Source organism: Nyctibius grandis, chromosome 27 (assembly GCF_013368605.1).
Source record: "Nyctibius grandis isolate bNycGra1 chromosome 27, bNycGra1.pri, whole genome shotgun sequence".
Taxonomy (NCBI): Eukaryota; Metazoa; Chordata; class Aves; order Nyctibiiformes; family Nyctibiidae; genus Nyctibius; species Nyctibius grandis.
Window position 1 is genome coordinate 4,807,664 of NC_090684.1, and position 8,149 is coordinate 4,815,812.

Consider the following 8,149-nt stretch of genomic DNA (forward strand, 5'->3'; position numbering starts at 1 on the left):
AACGGTCCTCTGCAGTCCTGTCTGCAAAGGCTTTAGGCAGTGATTAGTGACCCGAGTGACAACCTCGAGCCTTTATCTGTCGCGTTTGTCCCTGTTATGAGCAGCAGAGGTAGAGCTCATGTTTCCGAGATGACATGAGAAACCTCGCCAGTGAGTTAATACCGCGCTGCCTCGATGAGGCTTTGCGCGTTCCCCGCTGTGGGAGGAGAGACAATACATTTACAGTGCATTAAGGTTTTATTGTAACAGCGTTTGCGCTGAGAGGTTTCTGATCCTCTGAAATAAAGGATGGCAGATTTGTCCCAGATTTATCAATGGAGGCAAGGTTCCCATTCAAACGCGAGGGAGGGGAGAGCGGGTGAGATCCCACTCGCTGCAGCAGCCGGGCTGGGTGCTGTACCGCTCTGCCCAGCTACCTGGTGCTAATGGGGGATGAGGAGGAGTTTGGTGGGAGAAGGACAACCCCAAAAGGCTACTTGGGAGGCGATGGGGTTCAGCAAGAAGGAGGCAAGATTTCAAGGTGCAAGCAAGGTGCTAAGGCAGCCCCATGCCTGGGAATAGCTGAGGGTTGGGGTGAAGGTCCTGAGACGATTTGTGCAGCACATGTCCTCCTGGGGAGGGATGCTGGGGGGGGTTCCCCTCATGGTTTGGGTCTGGCTGTGGGAGGGGGGAAGCTGGGAGTCCCCTCTGCTTGGAAATCCATCCTGAGAAGGCCATTAAAGGAGAAAAAGAGTGATGTTTGCTCTGCTTCTTTGTAGAAACTGCATCTGATGTTATAGGTCTGCCCATAGATCATTGCACAGGGGGATTTCTTAAATGGCCGTTAGGAATAAAATTAAATTTGTTGAGACCAGATGCAGCAGCAGAACTGGATGAAAAAACAGAGGGAAAATTGCAGAGGGAAGACCAGGCCATCTTGCATTAGACAGAAAAGCCACAGCCTTGAGGAGCAGGTTTGGTGCTGCACCTCGCACAGCACTGGCCGGGTCAGACATCGCAGAGATGTCCTTTCCCCTGGGCTTTTATTAGCGCTGGTTGTCCTGGACCCAAACTGCCCTCTTGCCTCCTCCCTTGTGCTCAGACCTCCTGGGTTTGGGACGTGACCTAGGCCACCTCTGTTGCTGCTTGACAAATTTTGGGCTTGGTGCAGTGCCTGTGTGCAAACCCCTCCGGGGAACACATCTGGGGCTGGCGGTGGCTGATGCCAAGCAGGAGGCGATGCTATTGCTGTATCCCCGATGCCAAACCAGACCTTGGCTGGGGACCCCACGAGAAGGAAGGAGCTGAGGGGACTTCACCGGGGAGAAGGTGATCTGCCCCTCCGGCTGCTCTCTGCCTGCAGCGACGCTGCTCGTCTGGCCCAGCTTAATTGGCTTTGATAGGATTACTGGGAAGCAGCGGAGGAGTAAACAGGGCCAGGAGGCCACGCGGTGCCTGGGGCTGCCAGGCTGTATTCCCTGGCCAAATCCTCTGAGCCAGCACGATGCCAGACCAAAGCTGCCTGGAGCTCAAGGGTTAATGTCTGCTGTTGTGTTGCAGCTGATGGGGGGTAACAGCTTAATCCTTTGGGTTTTAAGGGAAGGGCTTTTCCTAGCATCATCCCAAAGGTCTGTGGCGCTCTCAATAATTTCCGAAGAGTTTGCCCCTGACTGAGATCCAGAGTAAGTTGTTGCAATTATGAAAGTTACGCCTTGTTGCCTCAAGCCTTTTGTCATCAATAAATGTTTATGGTTTAAAGCAGCCTTGTTTGTTTGCCTTAGACCAGATGACAGTGATTTGTTGGCAAAAGTCCTAGCAGAGGAAAGAGATGAGCCAGACAAGTTTTTAACTGCTACGCACATGTATGTAGTGAGGAGATGGTGGTTATTTCGTGATCATAAAACCTGCGGAAAACAGAGCCTCAAACTTGGGTGTGAACTGTTGTTTCCAGGAATTTTTCTCAACCTACAGGCAACGTGGGCAGCTCAAGGGTTAATGATGCTCCAGGGCTTTGCTTCCTGCTTTATCTGGGGTTTGGGATGGCTGGGAGGTGCTGTGTGCTGGAAAGGAGGAGTGGATGTTCTTGCTGGGAACAAATTGCTGATTAGCACCGTTAATTGCTGTAGGAATGATGGGGGAGCAGGACTGGGGATCCATTGCCCCAGCTCCCTCATCCCAGGGGATCTGCAGCCTCGAACAAAATGGGACTCAAAAGTGAGGTGTAAAGCCAAGGATGGAGGTGGCAACAAGGGCCACGTGTCCGAGGCTGGGGCAAGTTGACATGGCCTGGAGATGAGTGTCCCTGCATGTGATAGTGGGTAAATGTCTTCCAGTGGCCACGCCAAGCTGCTGCCTTACTACTGGTGTGAAAAACCTGGTGTTGGCCATGCCAGCACCGGGAGGTTGGTGGAGGTGGAGGCAGAGTGGGCAGCTCAGCTAACGTCTGTGTTGGGTTAGGTCCCACAGCCAGGTCCACCTTTTCATCCGCAGGACCTCGCCAAGGCTCATTCCCCCAGGAAACTCCCCTGATTTCTAGTGGTAGAGGGTTTTTTCCCTTTTCAGTGAAGGTGAAGGCAGGCTCGGCTCGCTCAGCCCTCGCCTGCAGTGTTAATCTGCCATTTGCAGTCCAGAGTCAACTCTTACCCCAATATTTATTGTTGTTTTCCCCTCCTTGGTTTGTATATTTTGTACAGCTTGTTTCTAATTTAAAGTATAAATAAGTTTGATCTTTTCATCTGTTTTTCTCCCTACCTTCTGGAGGCTGTGCTAGTTAAAAATAACCATGGTGATGAGCTAACGCGGGGCTGGTGGAGGGGATTTAACCCCCATCGTGGCGGGACCACCCGGCCGGCGTGGGAATGGCAGCGTGGTCGCCCTCCTCACCTCTCCCCGACCCTCATGGTCGGGCTTTTTCCCAAGCTGGGAACTCCCTGAATTGCCTAAGCCCCGCTTGGCACGTGGCTGGGGATTAAAGCGCTTCTGCAGTCGGGGGGGGTTTGGGAAAATGGGGACCCATAGCGGGGCTGGGGGGCAGATGGGCACAGCTGGGCGCAGAGATCCGAGCTTGTCCCTGGTGCACATCTCCTGGGGACGGAGCGTTTTCCAGCGCTGGGCTCCTGCAGAAGAGGCTTTTGCCTTAAAAAAAAATCCAATTTGACCAAAATTGAACTATTTGCATAAGAAGATCAATTGAAGGGAGGAGGGGAAAAAAAAATTGAAGCCTTTTGTCTTTCTTGCAGGAAAGTCTGAAATGCAGCCTTGGGTTCAGACTGAAGCTGCCTTGGTTGAGGGTTGGCTCAGCTTCACTCTGTTTATTTTGCTGGGGGGATGCACACACACACACACGTGTGTGCAAACACACACACGCACACACACGCGTGTGCCCAGACACATGCACATACACACACAGGCTCTCTCTTCTATACAGAAAAAAAAAATCCCCAGCACTTTAACTGAAACGCTGATTCAAAACAACTGTTGGCGTCTCGGCCGCCGCCGTCTGCTTTCCATTACCCACAGCCCCGCCGTGGCGTGAAACGGTGACTCAAAACAAGCAGGCAAACCCCCAAATTAATAATAATCAAAATTACATTTCACTTTCCGTGGAGAAGGGCAGAAAAACAAAAAAAACCTCTTTCCAGGCAGAGGTTCTGCCAGGAAAAAAATAAACTCTCCCTGTTTGCAACCCACTGAGCGTCCAAGGATGCTCCCGGGGAGGGGAGCGAAGCCCCTCGGCCTGTTGCTAGGTGAGGGCACGGATCGGGCCCTCCCACCGGGCAGGGGCGGGGGAGGGGGTTTCCGCAGGTAGCCGGGGGCCGTGGGGCAGGGCCGGGGGTGCTGGTGGGTGTCTCCGGGAGCGGTGACTGAGCGAGGCGGTGCCAGGGCTGGGGGCGGATTTTTTGAGCGGAGCCTCAGCTCTTCAGAGCAGCGGCAGCCGCTGGAGGAGTTGGGCGGCTTTTTCTCCTTCTCCGCCTGGAGGAGGAGGAAGAAGAGGAAGAAGAGGAAGAAGAGGAAGAAGAGGTTTCAGCTGGCGCCTCTCCGATCCTCCCATCCCCTTCCCCTCCGCCCCACACCTTTATGGACGAGCGCCGGAGCTTGCTCCACTCTCCCGCTGCCTCCTCCGGCAGCCGCCAGCCGCGGGGCGGCTCGACCAGCAGCCACCACAACCTGGGCTACAGCGAGCAGCTGCCCCCCGCCGCCCCCCAGCCGCTCCCCGGCCAAGAGGAGGAAGAGGCTGAAGAAGGGGACGAAGGCAACATGACCGTGGTGGGTGGTGGTGGCGGCAGCGGCGGAGACCCTTTGCTGGAAGAACCGCAGCATCCTCACCCTTTGCTCGGGGGGGATCGCTACGATCAGCCCCCGCCTCCGGCCGCCGGCCCCGCCGGCCAGCCCGCGGGCGGTGGGGAGCAAGAGTGCTGCGAGCGGGTGGTGATCAACATCTCGGGGCTGCGGTTCGAGACCCAGCTGAAGACGCTGGCGCAGTTCCCCGAGACGCTCCTGGGGGATCCCCGTAAGAGGATGCGCTACTTCGACCCCCTCCGCAATGAGTATTTTTTCGACCGTAACCGTCCCAGCTTCGACGCCATCCTCTACTACTACCAGTCGGGTGGGCGCATCCGGCGACCCGTCAACGTCCCTATCGATATCTTCTCCGAGGAGATCCGCTTCTACCAGCTGGGGGAGGAGGCCATGAAGAAGTTTCGGGAGGACGAGGGTTTCATTCGGGAGAAGCAGCGGCCACTTCCTGACAATGAGTTTCAACGCCAAGTGTGGCTTCTCTTCGAGTATCCCGAGAGCTCTGGGCCGGCTCGAGGCATTGCCATAGTCTCTGTCCTGGTCATCCTTATCTCTATTGTCATCTTCTGTCTGGAGACCCTGCCTGAATTCAGGGATGACCACGACTATGAAGGAACTGGGGGGATGGGTGGTGGCCCTCTCCCACCTGATGTCGTCACCAATTCCTCGTCCTTGCCTACTTCCATGGTGCCGTCCTTCACCGACCCTTTCTTTGTAATAGAGACGTTGTGCATCATCTGGTTCTCCTTCGAGCTGCTTGTCCGCTTCTTTGCCTGCCCCAGCAAGGCCACCTTCTCCAAGAACATCATGAACATCATTGACATTGTGGCCATCATTCCCTACTTCATCACGCTGGGCACTGAGCTGGCTGAGAGGCAAGGCAACGGCCAGCAAACCATGTCCTTAGCCATCCTCAGAGTCATCCGGCTGGTCAGGGTCTTCCGTATCTTCAAGCTCTCCCGGCACTCCAAGGGGCTGCAGATCCTGGGGCAGACCCTCAAGGCCAGTATGCAGGAGCTGGGTTTGCTCATCTTCTTCCTCTTCATCGGTGTCATCCTCTTCTCCAGTGCTGTCTACTTCGCAGAAGCTGATGACCCCAGTTCAGGTTTCAGTAGCATCCCCGATGCCTTCTGGTGGGCAGTGGTGACCATGACGACAGTGGGCTACGGGGACATGCACCCCATCACAATTGGGGGCAAGATTGTGGGCTCTCTCTGTGCCATCGCGGGGGTGCTAACCATCGCTCTCCCCGTGCCCGTGATAGTCTCCAATTTCAACTATTTCTACCACCGGGAGACAGAAGGTGAGGAGCAAGCCCAATACATGCACGTCAGGAGCTGCCAGCACCTCTCATCCAACGAGGAGATGAGGAAGGCTCGCAGCGATTCCACCCTCAGCAAGTCCGAGTACATGGTGATCGAGGAAGGGGGAATCAACCACAGTGCATTCAAACAGGCTGCCTTTAAGGCAGGCAACTGCACAACCACGAACAATCCCAACTGTGTGAACATCAAAAAGATCTTTACGGATGTTTAAAAAAAACCAAACAAAACCAAACAAACAGCAACAAAAGCTGAGGTAAAAAAATAATAATAACAATAATAATGCAAAGTGACTGTGTACTCGGTATTGTGTGGAACATGCACCATCGTCGGTCTGTGTGTGCCCTCGTTTTTATACGTTTATTTTTTTAGATCCTTTCTAAAGATCCAAAAAAAAAGGATTTAAAATTCTCCAAAGAAGAGGACGGCTAAAGGGGAAAGAGAAGGAAGCTGAAGCCAAAACACACTCACCGTTGAAACAGGTGTTTGTTCTGCAACGTGTTGCAGGGCTGCTTTTATTTTCTTGGGTTTGGGGACCTCTCGCTTTGCTCCTGAATTTTTTCCCCCCCTTTCCCTAAAGGCAGCGTGTAGCCGATTTCCCTTCCATCACATAAGCTCACTTGTTGGATTAACAACCCTGGACTGGGTGGGGAGATGAGAAAAACATGTTGCAGAGTGTACTGGAAGGGGGTTGGGAGGAAACGAGCATTTAATTTTGCAGAGAGTCTCTGTTACCACATTGTTTAATGACGCTTAATATTGAAACGTGATGTGCCATTACGGGCACAGCACAGATTCCCTTTTCTCCCCCGTTAGATCATTTATGAAATTCTAATCTGGTCAGAGACCGAGTGCAATCAGTGCTGATTTTAATAGGGGAAAAAGAAAAAAAGCCCTCATTTTCTATTCTTAATTCCCTTCCCCTGTAACCCTACGGCATTATTTCATCCAATGTCAAATTTGGGGCCGTGCAGCGGGTCTGTGTGCGGGGAGGAGGGAGGCGAAAGGCGAAATAGAACGGTTTTAGGTGCCGATGGAGCGATGCCGGCGTGGACCTGGTGGGATGCAGGATCTGTGACGGGCTCCTCGCCGTGGCCGTGCAGCCTCAAACCCACCCAGCTGGAGACAAAGGGAGATTTCCTCCTTTTTTTTTTTTAATTTTTGCAAAGCGTTTGGGAGAGATGCAGCCGCTTATGGCAAGAAGATTAAAGTGGCGAACGCGCCTTCCAGCGGAAGTCACTAATTGGGACCGGAGCGATGCAGTTGCCATGGTGACCCTGGTTTCCTGGGAAACCCCCCCAGGTTGCCATGGCATCCCTTCTCCCATCCCCCTTGGTCCTCGCTCTTCCCACAAAAAATAAAAGCCCCTTTCCAGATGGTTCCAGCCCCGTCATCCCGCAGGACACCGCGGCTCTGCCCCGCTGTGTGACCCCATCCTGGCACCCCCTTCCCGGACCACGTCCCCCTCCCTGCAAATATCCCCGGTGCCGAATAAAGCGCCTGTAGGCAATAAGCACACCACAAATCCGCCTCTCCCTCGCAGAGGAGCTCACATCTTAGCAGTGAAATTTGGGGATGGAGTCTCTCACCCTGCAAACACGAGCGCCCACTCCGCTGAGAACGACCCCGCGCTCCCCCTGCGCCCCATGAAACCCGGCGGTTTTACCCCAACCCGGTGTGAAATGGCACTGAGCAGCCAGCGGGAAAGCTCGGCTGGAAAACCCCGGCGGCTTTTGGAAACGAGGGGGACAGCTCTATAAAGAGCAGGATTGCAAAGTAACCAAAACCCCGCCGGGGAAAAGACACCGGCTTCATCTTTACGTGTGCACCAGGGGCCACGGGACATCTGATGGGATCAGGTGAGCTTTGCACGGGGTAGGGTTTAATGCATCATAAGATAATATTGCTTTTTTTTTGGGGACAAATCTCATCTTCTCCACTACTTAGTTTTATTTTTCAGCTTAGCCCACTGCTGTCAGGTACTTTTGTGCACGTTAGCTAAGTTAGGATAACATCCTGTAGCTCCTCTGCTTATGTTTGCTTTTCACTTTGCTTTTTAGTGCTCTGCAGGTGCTGAAGGAAAACCCAGCAGCTTTTTATGCAGCTGGATTTTTCCAATTCTTTGCTAAAAGTGTTGTTTGCAGCAGTTTAGCGCTTCCCTCTGACCCTTGCCATCGAAGCAGGCTGAAGGCAGGGCCTGGCTGCTCAGCCTCGAGTGCCTCGGCTCCAGCTCTGCTCTGTTTTGCTGCATTTTGGGTTAAATAAAACCAGCTTTCTTCGAAGTAGTGAACTGCACAGGGATGCTGTTAAATACCTCTTACGGCAGCGAGAGATTTGACCCCAACCTGTGCGAGTCACACGTTTCCCAAGTGTGTGGAAAGGGGGATTTGTCCACAGAGATTCTGGCCACACCAAAATAGGAGTTTATTTGGGATTTTACCCGGATTTAAAAGGATCAGGACAGTTTGTAACAGGTTTATTGGAGCTACCGTAGTTTTTACCAGCTGAGGATCTAACAAATGATCTTTATTAGGGAGATGCTCTGGAGCATC

General features: G+C 53.4%; 1 protein-coding gene across 1 annotated transcript; it reads left to right on the plus strand.

Moving 5' to 3' along the window:
- The first annotated feature begins 4,056 nt into the window (after positions 1–4,056).
- LOC137674075 (potassium voltage-gated channel subfamily A member 3-like) lies at positions 4,057–5,811 on the plus strand. The gene has a single exon (XM_068419213.1). It carries the CDS (start codon positions 4,057–4,059, stop codon positions 5,809–5,811), a length of 1,755 nt encoding a protein of 584 aa, XP_068275314.1.
- Positions 5,812–8,149: the final 2,338 nt, after the last annotated feature.